Source organism: Necator americanus, chromosome II, assembly GCF_031761385.1.
Source record: "Necator americanus strain Aroian chromosome II, whole genome shotgun sequence".
In the NCBI taxonomy this organism is placed as follows: Eukaryota; Metazoa; Nematoda; class Chromadorea; order Rhabditida; family Ancylostomatidae; genus Necator; species Necator americanus.
Genome location: NC_087372.1, coordinates 28,127,562 through 28,147,580, shown reverse-complemented (window position 1 = coordinate 28,147,580; position 20,019 = coordinate 28,127,562). Strand labels below are relative to the sequence as shown.

Sequence of the window (20,019 nt, the reverse complement as noted above, 5' to 3'; positions counted from 1 at the left end):
GAGCGAACATGGAAGAAACTACGATTGAGCGGGATCCAAATGTTTTTCCCTTCTTTGAACTTCCAGTTGAACTGCGTGCATCAATACTTCAAAAGGTTGGTTAGCACTACACGCAACAGATCCTGAATTATTCAAAACTGAATATCATCATAGTCCGCGGAGTAGATGGAGCACTACGAATGTTATTAATGTTATTGTGTATAATAGAGTGGCATTCTTAACTACTTAGCAAGTCTGCATTGTCGAGTTTCGTTTTTTTTTATTATGAAGTGATATATCACGATTGATTCTAGCGCTTCATAAACGATAAAATAGAGGATTTTAAGCGCGGAAAAAAGTAGTGGTTTGGTTATTGATTTGGATGTCGCAGAGATTAAGAACTAGAATGTGGTGAGAAATCTTCCGTGTATTCTTGCGTCCACTTTTCACTGCACTGCACGCAAAAATCGTTAGAGTAGTTCTAGTTAGAGACAGCATAGCACGAACCTGACGTGTTGAGGACATCCGCGGGAAAAGCTAGATATGGGGTCATACATTGCGGGATTCGGGGTGGCTCCGCTTATCTCTCTCTAATCGCCGCAAAAACGGGATGGGAACCGCTTTGATTATTAGGAGGTACGTTAGAACGCTCCTCTATGCAACACTTTCCGGCCCCCTCAACAACCCACACATTGTGTTCACTTTAATAGGCTGGTGAGAACACATCACTGATTTTCGTCCGATCGCACTTGGATGGGTCGCATCACAACGGTGCGCGTTGTAACTGAAATCTCTAGAAAAACGTGGTCTCTTTAACGTTTTTTTTCACCACGATTAGGGAGGGATGAGCGAAACCACCCTGGCTCCCCCAATCTACAACCCTAACTTTCGCTTTTCCCGCCGATTCCCTCACCACGTCAGATTCGTGATGAGGGAATCCGCGGGAAAAGCGTCAGATTCGTGGTATACTACGTTTAAGGGAAATTTAGCGGAACACTTTGTGTCACAGTCCACTGTTCCTGCTGTCCTGAAGGATGTGAGGTTATAACAATTATTCCAGCTGCGCAACTTAAAAACGGTGCGTCTCGTGTCTCGATCTATGTACAATTTGGCTGAAAGTGTGGCACCTAGAAAATGGAAGAGTGCTTTTGTGGACTATGTAAGTTGAACTTCGTTACTTCTTTGTTTTAAGAATACGGGTATTGATGGCGATGACACTGCAAAGTTTAGCAACTGAACGGTCTAATAAATATGAAAGTAAGATTTCTTTGAGACACTGTTTCATCCGTTCTGACAACTCGGGGCATTATTGGGAGTTACGAAGAGTTTTCATTTAAAAAAAAAAACCAAGACATAGTGCTGTAGTTAGTCGGCGGGACGTGCTTCATGTTCGGGTGAGGCCTGGTTGGTGCGATATGAGACGGGGCAGGTCAACTTCGCGAAACCTTTTTTTGATTTTTTTTATTCTTTTTTTTTTGCTCTTTTGCTGCGAAGCGTCTTCTCAAGAACTTCAATTTTTAGCAATTGGAGTCCTCACGATCTCAGGGCACCTCGAGAGCAAGCAAATGACGAAGCCAACAAAAAACGACCTTACTGAGACCTTACGAGCCTAGTCGTGCGAAACCACCAAAAAAGAGCTAAAGACTATTAAAAAGAGAAACAAAGAAAAAAGGAACATGTCGACGCCACCGTGATAACACGTCCGGCCGACAAAATATAGTCGAATCAAAACGACATGGAACACGGTGCAGTTGCGTAAAGCCGCCTGTAGAGTTCACAGCTGCGCGGGTGACGCCGCCCGCACGAGTCTGGACTTGATGGTTATTGAGCGCCCGCAATCGCAACCCGCCTAAGCGGCTGCGCTCGAGGCAGTGCCATTGTAGCGGTTAGAATCGCGGAGGGACGCTTCCTAGAGCAACTCATCGCTGCAGTTTCCTCTTCGAGCGCAGCAGTCTACGCAATTACACCTTGCTTCATGTCGGTTTGACCCGATTTTGCGTTCAATTGCGAGTTGTAATGTTAAAAGATCTGAATGAGCTATGATGGTTGATTGCAGACATCCGGTCCTAACTTCTTCTTCCGACAAATCACCTGTAAGGATTGGACACTTCTGCATCACTGTACTGCTTGTTTGGAAATGATACGCCTCGCGCGTGGAGCTACCATTCCACGGTTATTCTTCCATAAGGTCTGCCATATAAACTATAAACTAAAGAGAAACACTGGTGTAGCCTTGTACGTGTTTATTTAAGGCCAAGATATCGTGTCGCTTCTTAAAAAGGTTGTTAGATGAGGCAAGAAAATCGCAAGTAACAGTGGAACACTACGAATTTTCTATGTCTGAAATGGCATGCAAAGCCCAGCAACTAGTTGATTGTCTGGAGATTTGTAGATCTCAGAAGCTCGCCCTTGTTGGGTGCAGAATATCGCAAGATTTCAAGCAATTTTTAATAAGGAATAATTTCATACAAAAGGTGGGTAGGAGTCATTGCACGTACAATATTATGCATGAACATTGAAAAACGACGGTGAGTGAGGGGGCGGCACTGTCGGCCACCGTCGCTTGCTCGTAACTTGTCATAAAATGGGAATTTGAGAAAAATTAGTTTATTATTAAATTCCTCTCTCTGAGATCTATCCAAAACTGCCACACCGTTGAGAAAGGAGCAAAATGACGCCAAATATGCGCCAAAAGCAATAATTGGAACCTAACATAGCCTAAGGTTATGTTGAAAAAGTGTTCAGAGACCCAAAATTTCACACTTGGACAGCACATCAAGAAATTGTTAGAGCAAAGCACACCAAATTGTTGGTTTGTTATTTTTTAAACTCGTTTGTGCGATTTTGTTTACTGTGTAAAATTGCGATTTGTCCTTAGTTTGAACCCTAGTAGCAAAGAGAGAACTTGTCGAAGTAGCCGAAAAGTTGCTATCAAAATCACAAGCATTTCTGAATTTTGTGAGATTTTTATTGTATGTGTACAAAAGAACTTCCAAACTTACAAAGTTTGAAAATCCCACTTTCCGTCTTTTTCTTTTCATATCTTCTCTACTTTGCATCTCCGTTAATCTCCAGAACAGAGTTCAAATCGAAGGAGCCTAAGCAGAACTCTTAAAACAGATAATGTACATTAGTTTGTAAGGTTTGTTTTCCTCTGAATAGATTTTCTCGCTCTATTACAACACCTCCTCCACAACAGTTTACCGCCTCATAGTGGCGTGGAGGTGACACTGGGCGTCGAACTGCGATGCACAGCGGAGGTTCATCCTCCGGCAGGGTCTCCCAAGCTGAGAAGGAGTGCGACACATCCGACATTCCGACTTCTCGGGATCGGAAGCCTAGCTAAGAGTAAACCACTACTAAGATTCACCACCGTCTTGGAAAAATGTCGCAAGGTGGCATATATATATATATATATATATATATATATATATATATATATATATATATATATATATATATATATATATATATATATCCCTGATCCATATAGGTTGGGCGACGACCTGTGGTGAAACCAAAACTCGCCAATGCAGGGCTGCATAGTTTGGGGAAGTCTTTTTGCCACTCCAGTATATTCACTGCCTCAATACCCTGCACACTGGGCCCTGCCGTCTCAGACGTCGGACGGTATGGCGATCGGTAAGGTCGGTCAAATCTCAGGTTCCTCAAGATGTCTTTGATTCTGGACTAAGGAGACACACGCACGACTCGTCATGGACACTGTCTCAGAATGTGTACTTTCAACGCGAGAACAGTGTCCACAGACGCTGACCTGCATGCCCTTCTCGGAGCTGCAGAGCGTATCAAATTTCACGTGATTGCTCTGCAGGAGACCAAGTGCACAAGGAGCGACGTACGACAGATGAATGGCGGTACACTCGTCATTCGTGAAGAGAAGGTTCCGTCGCGAAATGTAGGCGGTGTTGGTTTCGTTGTGCACCCATCTGTCGTCCATCTCGTCGATTCTCACGAGACCCTGTCACCTCGTCTGGCCATTCTTCGCCTCCGCCCTCTGCGCCAAAAATCCATCAGTATCATCAACTGCTATTCACCAACATCAGCAGCTGATGATTCCGAATTGGACGCGTTTTACGAGGAGCTGGGGAAAGTGATCCGCAACGAGAAGTCCTTCTACAAATTCGTTATCAGAGACTTCGATGGAAAACCAGGAAAGGCTACAGAAGAGGGATATAGGATCAGGGACACGGATGAAATTGGCAGTAGCCTCGCCGGGCTGTTGTCCGCCGCTCGCCTCTTTCAAAGGAATTCTCTTTTCATGAGGAAAAATCATCTTCGGTGGACATAGGAATCGCCCAATGGTGCGACTCATGCGGAGATCGACCACATACTCACCAACCGGAGGGGGTGTCTATTTCACGTCTTGGTAGTCCTTTTGTAGTTGTTCTGATCATCGTCTCCTTCGTACAAAAACACGACTTAGCCAAACGACGGAAAAGAACATCTGGCAACGCAAGAGGAAAGAAGTATACGACGAACGCATACTCCTTAATCCACAGTGACTGGCACATCCAGGATGACTCAAACGTGGACTACGACTTGGTGTTCAGAGGATTACGAGCCTTTGCTGAACACGCCTCGTAGCGCACGACAAACTTGGGATGAATTTCGAAAACCACCAAGGAATTGTTGGAAAGAAGGAGTACTATGAGAAATGATCCGAATGCATCGCACATTGAGTGGTTATTATTAAACACTAGCTGCAGAAAAGCGTTGCAGGAGGATCTTCCGAAATACAGGGAGAAGAAGATTCTGGAAGCAGCACAGAGAAGAACGAGTTTAAAGAAGTGCAGCAGGGATCTCGGCGAATATAATATTCCGCTAGCAGCCTTGCTGAGCGAAGACGGGACTGGTACGTCTTCTCATCGTGAGATGAAAATCATTACGGAGAGGTTATACTCGAACCTTTTCCGCTCATCAACTCCTGGACCAAGCCCGATCATCACCACTGGTGAAGCTCCACCACGGAACCACTTCTCCCTTCGGAAGTACGAGTCGCTATCAAGAGCATGGAACCTGGCACAGCCCCCGGACCTGATTTTATATCAACAGACTTTCTTCGGGCTCCATCCGCTTCATGTAATCTTAGCAGTGCTTATGACATCCTACCTCCGGAAAGACAGGATCCCAGACAAGTGGAAGATCTCGCGAACCGTTCTTATCCATAAGAAAGGTGACCGAGAAGACCTCCGATATGCTTGCTGAGCGTGTTATACAAAGTATTCACCAAGATCATCCTCACGCGCATGTCTAGGACGCTGAATGAACCGCAGCCACAAGAACAAGCTGGATTCCGTCAAGGATTCAGCTGTTTGGACCACATCTAGACCGTGTCGATGGTCATAGAGGTTTGCCGGGAATACCGCTTGCCCCTTGTCGTGGCCTCCGTCAACTATGGGAAAGCCTTCGACAGCGTAGAAACGAATGCAATACTGTCAGCGCTGGTCGATCAAGGTGTGGATCCGTCGTATGTGAGGACATTAACCAACTGCTACGATCGATGTACAACTAAGATGCATCTTTTCCACCGCCTCCTCACCATACCCATTGGAAAATGGGTAAGATAAGGCAATACTACATCGCCGAAGCTGTTCACGGCTGCATAGCAATGGATAATGAAATCGCTCTCCTGGGAAGAAAGGGGCATACGTGTTGATGGAAGATTTCTTTCGAACCTTCATTTCGCGGACGACATCATTCTCTTTTCGAGCAGTACCAGTGAAGCAGATACGATGCTCAACGAAATGAACGAAGCAGGAAAGACAATAGGAGTGCGAATAAACAGAAAGAAGACACAGTTCATGAAGAACGCCTACTGCGAGGACGGAGGAGGACAGCTTGAAGGCTCCCAAATCATGGAGACTTTGTCATACGTATACCTCGGACGTTCTGTGAACATGAAAAACGACTTGAAGGAAGAACTGAATAGAAGGATGAGAGCAGCATTCGAGATTCTTGAGAGATGTCTTCTAAAATTTAACCGGCGCACGCAACATCTAGTCGGTCTTCGCAGCTCTGAACGTCTGAACGGTCTGAACGTCCGGCTAAAGCCGGACTTCAGCCTTTCTGTGGTGTTTCCTTCGCTCGCCTTCACTGATCAACGAAAAATAATATTAGTGTTATTAATCCAATGAAATTGGACTTTGTATCTCCGACAATCTTTCTTCCTTTTTTATATTATAACTAAAAGCGAAAGATTTCATAGTCTTCTTTCTAAACGCGTCAGTTCTACATTTGGAGAACATTCGAGCTTCAGCTTCAAACACTCCTTATCAATACATTGTAGACAAAATTTAAAAGTATCACGCGAAATATGAGTTTCCCTCCTGTTCTCTACAAACAGTTATCAAGGAATGATGTTTTGGCATAAAATGACGTGAAAGACATCATCCTACTGATAAAGATAACGTTCACATCAGATCACATAAACATCTTGCTACTATTTAAGCAGCCGTTTGCATGCGTGTTTGCACTTTCTGAGAACGGCATGCTACAAACTTGAGGCGAACGAAGAAGGAAATAGGCACGCGGAAGAGTCATAAAGGTAAAAAGCAAAGCGCCCAGTGGCCACGGCTATGAAACGGCTGCAACCATCTATCTTTTCCGTCATGCACACGAAGTTATTGCGCACGCCGGTGGACCCGTTGCAACCTCTTCTATAGGCATCCGGTGCCCGCGCACCAATCCGACGCCGGTGGACCCGTTGCACCCCATATTATAGCTTTCTGGCTTTGAGGCAAAAACGCGACGCCGGTGGACCCGTCGCACCCCCCTTTTCGAATTTCGTGACTGACACACACACACACACACACACACACACACACACACACACACACACACACACACACACACACACACACACACACACACACACACACACACACACACACACACACACACACACACACGTGACAGAATGAGCCCGCTATTATATATCATGATATTTAATATCGAAAGCAAATCATAGATGGGTCGGTCACATTACCGAAACCCCGAGAGATACCGCCAACGAGATGAAGTTACGCTACACGGATGGACCAGCTGAGAGCTCAGCTGGATAAGGCTCAAAGATCTCGTCAACGTCACTCACGAAACTTGAGAACATATTGGATGAAAACGGCGACAGAACGAAACGAGTGAAAGAGATGCTGGGGCCCGCACGTCCAGTGAAGACGAACCATCTAAATAAGTACGTAAGTGACATGTAAGCTAAAGTTACTAAGAGAAGATCTTCCTTCCTTCTCCTACTAAGCTTTCAGAACAAGAGCGTGGCTGAGTGGCGCCCTCCAAACTACACATTCCCCCATTTTTGGCATAGCCGGGCCAAGATGTCATGAAGTTCCGTGCAGTGCCGCTCAATGCAGCTCCGTAAGCTGCCAAGCTCGTAGTGGTGCGAAGAACCGTGGGGTTAGGATCGTGTGAGGACCCCTGCATCGACGCAGTTCGAGATGGTCGCAAGTCTATTCCAACCGCTATATCCAACGTGCCGCTTCCAGCGCAGCCGCTTACGCAACTGACCGTGCTTCTTATCGTTTTCACTCGACTGTACATTTGAGCCGCCCGCCAGTGAAATATAATAATCTCACTCATATAATAATCCCAGATCCTTGGTGGTGATTTTATTCTGAATGGGACCCTTGTTGCACCATTTCTGGCTGTAGCTGACGGTGATCCCACTTCGATCTCAACCGCTATCTCCACCGTTCTCCTCCAAGTGGAGCTTCTACACAACTATCGTTTTTTTTGTGTGTGTGTGTCGCGAAAATACTCCATAATGATGCAGAACTCTGCACCGAGAGGGTGCCGAACCATCACCATGCACCTGATAGAGGAGCACTCTACCTTTCCACCACTATGCAGTGATATTTTCCCACGTATGTTGGCTTTGATAGGCCAAGTTAGTTTCTATCATATGTTAGTGAGGGTAAATGAACTTTAATGTGAATGTACAGTTTCAAGTTTGCAACTATCATGCTATATAATAACGGGCATATTCTGTCACGTGCGTGCGTCTGCGTGTCAGGGAAGATATTCCAAAAAGAGAGGGAGACGAATATCATGGCGCCAGTTTGGTGCACTGGAACCCCAATGCTGTAAAATTGGGTGAGACGGGTCCTACGGCGTCGAATTCGTGCCCCGGATTCAGAAAACCACGGAGTGGGGTGAAATGGATCCCATTGCCTCGGATTGGTGCGCGGGAACTCCAACGGCAGAATAGGTTTCTATGACTCATTCGCGTATCTATTTCCAAACATATTTCCCTGATGCTGCTGACATCCTTTCTTCCCAAAGTGGAAACACACATACAAACGGCTGCTTAGATACAATACAAGACAACACACGTTCACGTGGTCTGGCGTAGAGTTTTATCTTCATCACTACGATCACGTCATTTCATGTTAGCACATCATTCTTTGCTAATAGTTGAGGGCGGAGGAAACTCATACTTCGAATAATTTTTCCAAATTCTGGAGCGTTTAGAGAAAGATAGATGTAAAATCAAGTTTGATTGTTTTCCAAATATAGTACTGACGCGTTTAGGAAGAAAATCATGAAATCTCTCATTTATGCCTAAATTTTTGAGGAAAAAAAATGAAGAAAGGGTTGATAAAAAAGACAATTATAACTTTACAAGAAAGTCACTACTGTTATTTCTTATTGGTCGGTGTAGGCGAGCGAAGTGAACACTACAAAAGGTCTGGAGTCCGGCTTTAGCCGGACGTTCAGACTGGTTATACATAAGTGACAGCAGATGTTATGAAGCTGTCAGTTCCTGTGTGACAAAAGCTGAGTGAGTCTAGAGTAGGACTGAGTCATTGAAAGACTGTAGTTTCTTCTTTTGAGTTTTAAGTGTTGATGTAGTTTTTTGAGTATGTTTTTTCTTCGTTTTTCCACAACAGCACAAGCGACGCAGAGCACAGCTCTACTACACGTTTACAGTCCTCTGTGTTTTTTACGCTCTAAAAAATGATGGAAGCAGAGCGTGTGAATTTTCCGTGTGAATGTCATTTGAGCAGAATTGTGTACTTTCCAGGGCAGAAGATTAATCTTATGGCGTCAGTTACCCGGCACGTATTGAGTATGTTGCGGAGGTCATTGCGTGCGACTTCACAACTTTGGTGGCTTTTTCAATTCAATTTTTATTCAGATAATAATTCAGGTAATTATATACAGTTTTCCAATGTGCGAACTAATGAAAAAAGGAGGGGTCGTATACAAGAGGGTGGTGTCCCATCACCACCCTTGACCTTCTACTTACTCTCTCCAACATGCTGTGGTTGTTGACCCGTTAGGATGCATTGGTAAAATTTTTGTTTTGCCCATGTTCATTCCAATTCCAACCGTAATTTTGCAGATATAAGCGACTACATTATTGTTGTAATAATGTTGTAATAATGTAATAAGTAACTAACTATAGTGTTCGTCGGCAGCTCACCTGTTGTTGCTTGAAACTTGTTTAAAACTTGTATGAAAGCAAAAGAGATTGAGATGAACCTCCGACAAACTGAACATGGTTGAATAGTTAAATACAGAAGACGATGGCCATGGGGTTGGACGCATTTTTAGTTGCTTATTCTTGCTGAGGGTCTGCAGTGCAAAATAATGTGGACGTTTGTCATTGCAGTCAGTGATTTAGCTGCCTTCTATGTTTTTCTCCAGCTGTTCTATCCCTTCTATAAGAAGTTTTCTTTTCTATAACATTTACTTTTATTATTATTCTCTAATACCGTTTTCTTAATACACGAATAAAACCGTTATTGCTAACTGAACGAAGGGCAGTGTTTGAATTTGTCTGTAATACAGCTTTTGCTTTATCTGAGGTGATCTTTTTGTTTTTTTTTTCTACGGATGAAATCCAATTTAGTCTCATCTTGATTCACTGGTACAACTCTTTGTCGACCCGGTACCTATCCCATACAAAATGTCGCCAGATCAGCTGTGACTGTCGACCTCAGGACATTTTGTTTGGTGGAGCATTGAGTAGTCACTTGTGCTTGTAAAAACCTCTAGGTAATTTGATATCCTGGGACAACTTCAAGTATGCTCAAGAAAGGCTTCCTTTGCTCTTCACTGCGGAGAAACGTCATTGGAGTGAGCCGCTAGTATATAGCAGAGCCAGAGTACATATAGGAAGTCCTGTTATCTTATAACTGGGGTCCTGTATGCAAAGTATTCTCACATGTAATGCATTCAACCTGGTAAATTCTATGCGCATTTGATTGGAAAGGATTAGAGGGGTGTGTCCAGCAGTAGAAGACCAAACATTGCGACAAACCGTTTGAATAAATTCGGCACCGACCTTAACTCTCCTAATGTAACAAATGAGAAAGTGAAGATGTTTGCTAAATCTCGTGTAGTTCACTGAATTCCGGGCAAAGGATAAAAAATCTGGAATTAGTAAGTCCATTTGGGATGAGCGAGCATTCGATTTTAATTCAGAATCGCTTGAGGTTTACAAAGACGTGTTTTTTGTTTATCTGCAGAAGTTAGACGATGTATAAACTCAGCATTTTTAACTTCACAGACAAGGACGGTGCCGACCAATCGAACTCGAATGTGAAGGGATTGATTGGCTTGGAGTGAGTTTGAACCATCGACCAACTGCGCTACCACAATATTATCGACCTCTATGATCGTAAATGGCGTGGTTTTGTATGCATAGTCGTTGTTGTTGTCCGCTCTACTCAATTGCTCGCCTGTATACATTTCAAATCTGTCACTAGTAAATCTTTCACTTAATCAGCGCTTTGGCCTGTTCAAAAAGGTATAATAGCATTTAGTTTATAGCATCAAATAAGGATATCTTGCATACTTGGAATAAATGGAATCTCGAATAATTTTGAACAAAGTTCCTGAGGAATGAACGAAACGCCTCCATTTTCTCTTCGTTGAGGTTCCAGTAATTGCTAGTTTGAGTCGTCGCGTGTACTCACCGGTCGTCACTTCTGCGTTTTTATTAAAGTCGTATTATAATTCGGTTCAGCGTTTTCTGTACTTTAAGGAGTTTGACTTCCTTCGCTTTCAGCGTTAGTATTTACCTCAACGTGAAGTGGTTGATATTTGTGTATATGTAATCATAACCGTATCGTTAGAAGATCGGCTATCTCTGCGATTAAGTGGAACTGTTAAAAAAAAGTGCTAACATTTGGCACTAGACAGCTTCCAGCAACTGAACACCGAAGCATAACTTTACTAAGCACCTTACGACTCATACAAAATATACTCAGGAAACCTTGAAGGAGAGTATTCAAAGGCGATGGTAGCAAAATTGAAGCCTTGTTAACACGGAAATAGCGAGCAACCAGGATTTGACAATTCAAAGTATAATACCTTGTCGGACTATCACGTATAGTTACCGAGATGCCTTGGTATCCTTGGAACGAGTTGGTCGTGCGTTAACATGAAACGCATTCTCGGGATTCTCGCAATTTCTTTTCTCGGACATGTCAGAAATTTTATTTGAAAGGAAACTATGAAATCCAAACAAAAAAAGTGACGAAAAATGAATGAATTGCGAATTTGTGCAGAAGTGGTGCGGATTTTAGTAGGTCAACACAAACACCACTTAATGTCAAAGAAAAATATAGAGAAGTAAATATGGGTGGATTTTGTACAAGGTTCACGCTGTAATATAATTGAATAGTCGTCGTTAGAGTCGCTCTAGTTTCTTTTAAAGTTAATTGAAAAAAAATGTGGGAAAAGTAAAAAAAATCGAGGTGCGAAATGTCCTCTCCTGCAACACTGTTCAATTTTCTAAAAGGTATAAGGTGCGTTATTGCACATTGTTTAAATTTTTATCTCTGTGAATTTCCCGGTTATCTCTAAAGCTAGCTGGAAAAACCCAAAAAGGAAGGAAAAATCTACTACTTTCCCAACTAGGTCCAGAAAAAGCTAAGAAAGACTTTCGGAGCTTTGAAAGTTAGGAACATCTGTAATGTGTCCTTTAAAAGAATTTATTAGGTAACTGGCGCCGGCGCACCAATCCGACGCCGGTGGAAATGTCGCAGCCCCTTCTAGAGCTATCTGGTACCGGTGTGCTGCGGGTCCTCAACCCCTTGCTTATAGCGTTGTGGCAAGTATAGCGTTAAAGTCGAAGCGGTCCTGTTGGTCTAGCTCTTCCACTTTTTTACGTGTTGCCCCATCCAAATGAGAATGAGAAAGATCCAGATGAGAATGACTGCATTTGTTGGGCATCGCAGTCGCGGCACGCAGCCGCATCACGAAGCCACAGTGGAAACTGCGTGGCGTCGTCGCCTGAACCTGCGCCAAGGAATCAGGACGGACGACGCCTTTGCTGGGGTATTTGCGTTGAGAGACAGAGAAATACATAGTTCCATAGATAGCGACATATTTTCAAGCCTACTTTGTCTTCAGACCAGATAAATTATAAATTTAAGATAAATTATACGCCAACCTCACGGATTTCTCTCACTAGAGGGATCACAGCCGGTTAGTCGCGAGGCTACATGGCGCGTCCCCGGGTGGCGGATAGGGGGCTAATCGCGGACCAAAAGCGACCTTGCGCTTGCCCAGAGACGCAGGTGGATTCAGGGGATGGACTCCCTGTTTCTGCTGAGCCAGGACTGACTCATGACATCCTTGTATCCCGGCCAAAAGCCTGCAATCAAGTGACTGGGAGATGCAAGGGAGGCGGTTTGGAGTCGCCTCCAACAAATAAGCTCCACATGTCCACACCGGGAGAACGAAAGTTCTCCCAGAAACTCATGGGACTAGAGGCTTGCAACCTGCCCATGGGTTTTAAAATTTTTAAGCAAAACACAGTAATAGAAAAGAGTCTCCTGATTCCGGAGGAAAGCCTGGTACGGTAGCGCCAGGTAGGACGGGGTTGCAGGAGTCATGTAGGCTACCAGAACGGAAAAGGACTAGGATGGCGATCTGTACTTATAACGCACGTACGCTTGCATCGGAAGCGGCCATCGAAGATCTGATGATGCAAGCCAAGAAGATCAAGTACGACGTCATCGGACTGACCGAGACGAGACGACGTCACCCTCTCAACGCCGTATATGAATCTGGAGAACAACTGTTCTTAGGAACATGCGACAGTAGAGGTGTTGGTGGAGTTGACGTCCTCGTGAACACGAGGATGGCAAAGAACATCGACTCTTTTGAACAACTTACGACCCGAATCGGACTTCTGCGGATGAGAAGATGTGGCCCAATACCAGCTTTGACTATCTTCGTCGCTTACGCTCCAACATCAAGCTACGAAGAAGAAGAAGTCGAAGCTTTCTATATGGACCTGGAGAAGTTCTACCGAGAATATCATGCTTTCTACAAGGTCATAATTGGCGATTTCAACGCCAAAGTTGGCCCAAGAAGAACGCCGGAGGAATTTCACATCGAGACCCACGGCCTACAACGGAATGGCCAGGGGGAGAGGCTCTCCGAGTTCATCATGACGACTAAGACCATCCATGGGAACTCGCAATTTCAGAAGCCCTCTTCTTTACGCTGGACGTGGGAGTCACCCGGTGGAGGGTACCGTAATGAAATAGACCACATCATCGTCAATAAAAGGTTCTGCCTGACGGACGTCGGTGTTGTACCAAAGTTCTATACGGGATCGGACCATCGCCTCCTCCGAGGAAGATTTTCCTTCACAAGGAGAGCAGAGAAAGCCGCGAATTTCACTAAGCGAACTCCCAGAACTATCATCGACTGGGATCTCTTCGCTACGCTAGCCAGCTTTTGGGAAGATTCCGCAATGGACAACATCGACGAGGAATATGACCGGCTTGTCGAACACCTTCACGACTGCGCGAAGAAGGCTGAGAGTTTTAAAACCACCAAGAGGCGCCTGTCTCTTGAAACTCTTGAGCTGATACGCCAGCGTGGAGCAGCACGAGCCGCAGGGAACCAAGAACTCACGTCCGAGCTCGCAAGGCTTTGCAGAGAGGCGATAAAGGAAGACCTTAAAGAGAGAAGAGCAGAAGTGCTGGCTGAGGCTGCAGAGGCGGGGAAAAGCATCCGCTATGCCCGTCGAGAATTCGGCCAGTCGCAAGACGAGGATGACTGCTCTCCGGAACCCAAAGGGAACAGCCATTGCATCGAGAAGGGGGATGGAGAAAATCATCTCCGACTTCTACTCTTATCTCTTCGACAGCTATGTCCACTTACCTCCTCACCATCTGAGGGAAGACGGAGAAGTCATTCCAGAAGTTCTCCCATCCGAAATACGACATGCTATCATGTCGGTAAGAAATCGTACGGCACCCGGTAAGGACAGAATAAGACCAGAACATTTGAAGAACCTTCCGCCAGTACTCATCAACACCCTGGCGAGGCTCTTTACACGTTATCTGTCGGAATGCAAGGTTCCTAAGTAGTGGAAGACCAGCAAGACCGTGTTGTTGTATAAAAAGGGAGATCCACATGACATCGGCAACTATCGCCCAATCTGCCTACTGTCCGTCATCTACAAGCTCTTTACAAGAGTAATCCTTAATAGGATTGAAAAAGTCTTGGATGAAGGACAGCCATGCGAGCAAGCAGGGTTTCGAAAAGGATTCAGCACGATTGACCACATTCACACTGTTTCGAAACTCATCGAGGTATCACGAGAGTACAAGATGCCGCTCTGTCTCACCTTCATCGACTTAAAGAAGGCTTTCGACTCGGTTGAGACGGAAGCGGTCGTGGAAGCCTTGGACAACCAAGGCGTCCCTACTCAGTATATAAAGGTACTTCGAGAGTTGTACAGTAACTTCACGACCGGAATTTCGCCATTCTACAAGAACATCATCATTGACGTGAAGAGGGGGGTCCGACAGAGTGATACAATTTCACCCAAAATATTCACAGCCACCCTCGAGAACGCAATGCGAAAGTTGGAATGGGACGACATGGGAGTGAAGGTTGATGGTCGGCAGCTACACCATTTGCGCTTTGCTGATGACATCGTATTGGTAACACCTAGCATCAGCCAAGCGGAACGAATGCTGACCGAATTCGACGAAACATGTGGATGCATCGGTCTTCAGCTGAATCTACAAAAGACGATGTTCATGCGGAACGGATGGGTCTCGGATGCCCCATTCACGCTCAACGGAACGAACATATCCGAGTGCACCAGCTACGTTTATCTGGGTCGGGAACTGAACATGATGAACGACCTGACCCCCGAGCTGGGCAGGAGGAGACGAGCGGCTTGGGGAGCGTACAAGAGCATCGAGGATGTAGTGAAGAAGACCAGGAACACCCGGCTCCGTGCTCACCTCTTCAACACCACCGTACTTCCTGTTTTGACCTATGCTTCGGAAACCTGGGCATTTCGCAAGCAGGAAGAAAACGCGGTGAGCGTCATTGAACGCGCAATTGAGAGAGTGATGCTAGGAGTATCCCGTTTCACGCAAGTGAGGGACGGGATTCGAAGTTCTCTCCTACGTCAGCGATCGAAGATTAGAGACGCCGCCGCGTTTGCTAAGGAAAGTAAAATAAGGTGGGCCGGACACGTGATGCGCTTTGATGACAACCGTTGGACCAGAGCCGTGAGCGACTGGGTTCCCCACGATATTAAGCGCACTAAAGGAAGACCACCGACCCGATGGTCAGATTTCTTCACGAAGTCCTTGAAAGAAGAATATGATGCTCTTCGTGTCCCACGCGAAAGGAGGAACCACTGGGCTACTCTGGCACGCGATCGGGACAAATGGAAGAATTACTGGCGCCCGCTCGACCAGTTCGAAGATCAACGGGAGTCAAGGTGATCAAGGTGATACGCCAGCCAAGCTTTTCCCTTAGCAGGGTTCCGGCCAATTTCAAGTACAGCTTCTTCTCGGAGTCTTCAACAGGAAAGGCGACCCGACGTCTCGTCCACCTTCACCTTCTTTCCTCGACTTTACGACGAGCGACATGGACACATTCCATCTCCCCCACATCTTTGCCGGAATCAGGCAGGCGCCCAAACCAGTTCAGTTAGAAGTGGCGACCCCACTCTCTTTACCTTCTGTGACCAGCCAGTCTCTCTCACAGTCTATGGGAGGATTTCTTCACTCCCACAGCGTCCCGTGTATCTTCCCCTCCCGCTACCACGTCGCACAAACTCAGCTAGTAAAGCGAGCTTTCTGTAGTGATTTCCCTTCTCTTTCTGACTCCTTCAGTTCAGAGACCCTTCTCCTCGTAGCCATTGTGGGAGTGGTGGGGGTCGTGGCGCCGTGCGGCGCCTGGAACGGCGAGAGCAGTCGTCATTAAACATTTACAAAGGTGGACAAAGTTGGTTAATTCGTTCGTGTCCTCCGCAGTCCCCTGATTCAGGTAGATTTCTGCATGCCGACAGAGACTTACGTACACTATTCTCCCAGCCTGCTACCTTGAGCTCAGCTTTAATAGGGCATTGATCCCATAGTACAGATATCGGGAGCCAACGTATCTCCGGCACCTACCCTAATCGACCTCCAACACTTGGACGACACGAGTGCGTACCGGCAACATTCATCCCGCGTCATTCAGGAGATGCTTGAAGGTTCATACACGGATGCTAACGTCGGAGCGGTATAAAGGAACATCTCGGGTATACCGTAACCTTACCGCCTATCGTTAATCGCATTAGGCCAATTTCCTATCAAGTTGTTTCGACAGGATGAGGTTCCGGCGTCATTCTCGAAGCAAAGGACTTCTCTACCGTAGGGCACTCTCGTCATGATTTGCATTGTATAATACTGATACCAATACTAACACAACGAAAGGTGGGTATAGCGCAGTCAGTTAGAGGTCTGCTGTAGCCGCACGGTCGACAGTTTGAAACCACACTTGTTCAAACCAGGCTATTGATCCCTCCGAGGTCGATAAATTGGTGTCAGACTTGTCTGAGTCCGTGTCTGTCTACTCCAGTGACTTTTTAATCTTAATTGTAGTGTAAGAAGGTGGCATTTCTCTGCGACTAAATTGAACAACTGCACCTTTCAAAAATAGAAAACTGACGCAAACTTCACTACAACGATAAATGCAAAATAGACTCACCAACTCCTGATTGAAGAAAAAAGAGTATTCAGAGGACATGCTAGCAATACTGAACTCTTGTTTATACGGCAATAAGGAGCCATATGATTTGACCATTCAAGGTATAATAGTTCGTCGGACTATCACGTATAGTTACCACATTGTCTTGATATCATTGGAACGAATTTGTTGTGCGTCAACATACAATGCACTCCCGTAATTCGTTTTGTCCAACATGGAAAAATTTATTTGAGAGAAATTTGTGGAATCCGAACAAGGAATATGAAGAAATGGAGAACTCTTACATATCAATGCACACAGCCTCTAGTAGAGATTTTGAAGCAATGAATACTTCAGATACTAACAAACTAGACTGGTGACTCATCATACATTGCAGGAATTATACATTAATTATACTAGTTGCTGCTACGGTGAGATCAATTAAGAGAGATGCATTTCCTCAAAAGTCGTCTTCATCCCGGAGACCTAAAAACATTGAACAACGAGAAATATCCACAGTGTATGAATCGAGGTAAACAAAATTATAAGAACTTACAAAGATCATCATAACTATCTAGCTCTGAATCTGCGCTACCAGTAGTCGCCTCTTCACAGTAAAATGTATCTCCATCGCTGTCTGAGCTATCTCCTAAAACCAGAGGATTAGGGAAGGAAGCTGTTGGTAACCACATACAAGAAAGAAATTTTGACACAATTTATGATATTATTTAAATGACTTTCGATAGTTCCATGATAAAACGTTGAGAATACATGAGGTTAATTGATATGAGTAAACGATTTGTTTGGATCAATATGCAAATAAACTAATACCAGATGAGTCATCTACAAATGCATATCAACAAGAATATATAATACACAGTTATAGGTCAGAATTTAATGAAAAATAGAATCTTTATAAAGGGTAACTGCTCAATCCTTTATGTGCTGGAATGGAGAAGAGTATGTCGTATTCAATTTTTTCTCTAAGCTGAATTTTACACGAGCACTATACATTATTCCGTAGCTCCTTGCTCATTGTTTAAGAATGTCAAAGTTTCTTTCTTTCTTTTCTTTTCTTTTGATTAAAACACTAGTTTTCCTTTTCTTTTTCAAAAAAAAATCACTAGCAATCTTCTTGTTTTTCGACTATAGACTTTGTTCGACGGCCTGAGCTGTAACGTCTGCGGCATATGCGGGAAAATTAAGTTAGGAACAGAAGAGTGATACTTCCATCAGAGCGGATTTAAGAGGGTACACACGAATTAAACCGATTTAGCAACATACCACAATGTTCAACTATTTGTACATCGGGACCAGCGTGTGTGACCAGTGCAGAACACATGGAGCAAAAACATCGAGGTCGACGAAAAATGATGCCCCTAATTTCTGAATAGATGGTGTTATATGATCCACGCGAAATTGATGTTCAGCCCGGATATTGTAGAATATTATTCTAAACCTACTTGGAAAACACAACAGAGTTTGGATAATCTCATCATTTCCAGAGTGATCTTCGTAGTCTTCAATATCTACAGTTACCCATCCGGCGACTTTCCTAGCCACAAACCTGAAAACGGTTCAGAACGCTCCGAAGTGGTCCGCTTAAAAAGAACTCATTTCCTACAAACTCCATTCCTTGCCGTTCTAAGCAGAGGGGGAAATGCTCACCGTAAGAAAGATACTGTCGATTCCCTTCTCTCAAATGAAATGCTACTGATCAGTGGACCACCTGAGGTAGATACGCAAGTAATTATCACCTGAACACCTGATTGCACGGTTATTGTAGGAAAGTGGCTTCTTCTGGCAACAGTTACTGTAATTTTTCAAAGTACAACCATTTCTGAATACCCGATTATGGTAGGTTGAAACGAACGTTACTTGATGCCAAAGGTAAGCAAATAAGGGTGCATTCTGTAGAAGCTCTGCGCTGTAAAAAGGCTAAATAGTAGTAGTCGTCGTCTTCGCCCTAGTTTTCTTTTTTAATTAGTTCAAAAAAATGTGAGAAATGTGAAAAATGTAGAATACTTAGCACTAATTTCCCCTCTATTTCCAGCTGTAGATGTCTTTTTTGAATAGTGACAGCCAAATTCCTCTTCTGAATGATAATGTGTAACGCTACGGAGGCGGTCGTTAGGTACCTGCAGCCGGTTATCTGTGGCCGAATAAGTGCCTGCAGAAGAGGCTGTCGGTAGACCCGAGCAGGCACATCTTAGGGTAGCTGTGATCACTAAGCCACGGCCACCCTTCACCACATCACTGAGGTCATGTGCCGTGTTTGTATTGGAATAACGCGATAAAGTTGACTTTTAGGAAGGTTCAAAGAGCAAAAAGGCAACAACCTAGCAATGTAGAAAGTGGGAAAAAAACGTAACAAATGAAAATGCTAATAATGAAAAAAATGAAGCAAAAACGTAGAAGATTTGTACAAAACTAAAATAACATCGAAAAATATAAAGGAAGCTTAGAACGCTCCAAAATAAAAATTAAGAAGTGTGGAAACGAGAAAAGGGTCGTTGGAAGGCGTAAATTCGTGATTGAAAAACTGTATAGAAGATATAGATATATTTGTATTTGTAAAGAGTGTTTAGTGCACGTGAGATACTACAGTAGTTTGTAAAAGTTTCGATTTTTTGTTCTATACAAATAAAACACTTATTTTCTATTTGCGGCATTTCGTGTGCGATAGTTCGATGCATCTTCATACATAAGCGATCGATACTCCTACAGAAGCAATACCAGACCAGAGACAGCGTGATCCTGTGAGGCATGTTTCACACCTCATTAGACGATGAGGACCGAAGATGGATGATGTGATGGGCGGGACATAAGGTAAACGCAAGGCAATGCTTTGGTGACGCTATTAACTGTCGCGCAGGGCAATTACCGATCGCCGTTGCCAGTCGTTTCCCTTATGGATGGGTTAACTCGGAGACTGCGGGTATCTAACGATACGCACCCGTAACGTCATCATTGTTGGTTGAGAAATACGACCACCTCACTTGCTCTTGCTGAATGCAAAAATATGAACTCCGTCAGTAATTGATCTCTCCTCCTCGT

General features: G+C 44.5%; 7 protein-coding genes across 11 annotated transcripts; 6 read left to right on the top strand and 1 right to left on the bottom strand.

The window, feature by feature from the left end:
- Positions 1–8: 8 nt before the first annotated feature.
- Positions 9–4,288, top strand: RB195_019727 (uncharacterized protein; the record flags this gene model as incomplete). 2 transcript variants are annotated; one of them, XM_064187716.1, is made up of 6 exons in its annotated part: positions 9–95; positions 1,040–1,138; positions 2,036–2,167; positions 2,232–2,453; positions 3,516–3,621; positions 3,675–4,288. In XM_064187716.1, the coding sequence occupies 6 exons, from the start codon at positions 9–11 to the stop codon at positions 4,286–4,288; spliced, it is 1,260 nt and encodes a 419-aa protein (XP_064043598.1). The 2 variants fall into 2 exon arrangements, with proteins under 2 accessions (XP_064043598.1, XP_064043597.1); XM_064187717.1 differs by lacking the exon at positions 3,516–3,621 and having other exon boundaries at positions 2,232–2,395; positions 3,712–4,288.
- A 359-nt stretch (positions 4,289–4,647) lies between these two features.
- RB195_019726 (uncharacterized protein) lies at positions 4,648–5,205 on the top strand (the record flags this gene model as incomplete). Its single annotated transcript, XM_064187715.1, has 1 exon — positions 4,648–5,205. One exon carries the CDS (start codon positions 4,648–4,650, stop codon positions 5,203–5,205), a length of 558 nt encoding a protein of 185 aa, XP_064043596.1.
- A 410-nt stretch (positions 5,206–5,615) lies between these two features.
- RB195_019725 (uncharacterized protein) lies at positions 5,616–10,584 on the top strand (the record flags this gene model as incomplete). Of its 2 annotated transcripts, XM_064187713.1 has the most annotated exons (3): positions 5,733–6,030; positions 9,035–9,160; positions 10,526–10,584. In XM_064187713.1, the coding sequence occupies 3 exons, from the start codon at positions 5,733–5,735 to the stop codon at positions 10,582–10,584; spliced, it is 483 nt and encodes a 160-aa protein (XP_064043594.1). The 2 variants fall into 2 exon arrangements, with proteins under 2 accessions (XP_064043595.1, XP_064043594.1); XM_064187714.1 differs by lacking the exons at positions 9,035–9,160; positions 10,526–10,584 and having other exon boundaries at positions 5,616–6,134.
- A 1,883-nt stretch (positions 10,585–12,467) lies between these two features.
- On the top strand, positions 12,468–12,830 carry RB195_019724 (uncharacterized protein; the record flags this gene model as incomplete). Its single annotated transcript, XM_064187712.1, has 1 exon — positions 12,468–12,830. The coding sequence occupies one exon, from the start codon at positions 12,468–12,470 to the stop codon at positions 12,828–12,830; it is 363 nt and encodes a 120-aa protein (XP_064043593.1).
- Positions 12,831–12,889: 59 nt separating this feature from the next.
- Positions 12,890–15,731, top strand: RB195_019723 (uncharacterized protein; the record flags this gene model as incomplete). Of its 2 annotated transcripts, XM_064187711.1 has the most annotated exons (2): positions 12,890–14,241; positions 14,474–15,731. In XM_064187711.1, 2 exons carry the CDS (start codon positions 12,890–12,892, stop codon positions 15,729–15,731), a joined length of 2,610 nt encoding a protein of 869 aa, XP_064043590.1. The 2 variants fall into 2 exon arrangements, with proteins under 2 accessions (XP_064043590.1, XP_064043592.1); XM_064187710.1 differs by lacking the exon at positions 14,474–15,731 and having other exon boundaries at positions 12,890–14,245.
- RB195_019722 (uncharacterized protein) lies at positions 14,595–15,731 on the top strand (the record flags this gene model as incomplete). Its single annotated transcript, XM_064187709.1, has 1 exon — positions 14,595–15,731. One exon carries the CDS (start codon positions 14,595–14,597, stop codon positions 15,729–15,731), a length of 1,137 nt encoding a protein of 378 aa, XP_064043591.1.
- Positions 15,732–17,422: 1,691 nt separating this feature from the next.
- Positions 17,423–19,933, bottom strand: RB195_019721 (uncharacterized protein; the record flags this gene model as incomplete). 2 transcript variants are annotated; one of them, XM_064187707.1, is made up of 6 exons in its annotated part: positions 17,423–17,448; positions 17,519–17,611; positions 18,247–18,348; positions 18,426–18,529; positions 18,631–18,719; positions 19,919–19,933. In XM_064187707.1, the coding sequence occupies 6 exons, from the start codon at positions 19,931–19,933 to the stop codon at positions 17,423–17,425; spliced, it is 429 nt and encodes a 142-aa protein (XP_064043588.1). The 2 variants fall into 2 exon arrangements, with proteins under 2 accessions (XP_064043588.1, XP_064043589.1); XM_064187708.1 differs by lacking the exon at positions 19,919–19,933 and adding an exon at positions 18,798–18,800.
- Between the last annotated feature and the right edge of the window lie 86 nt (positions 19,934–20,019).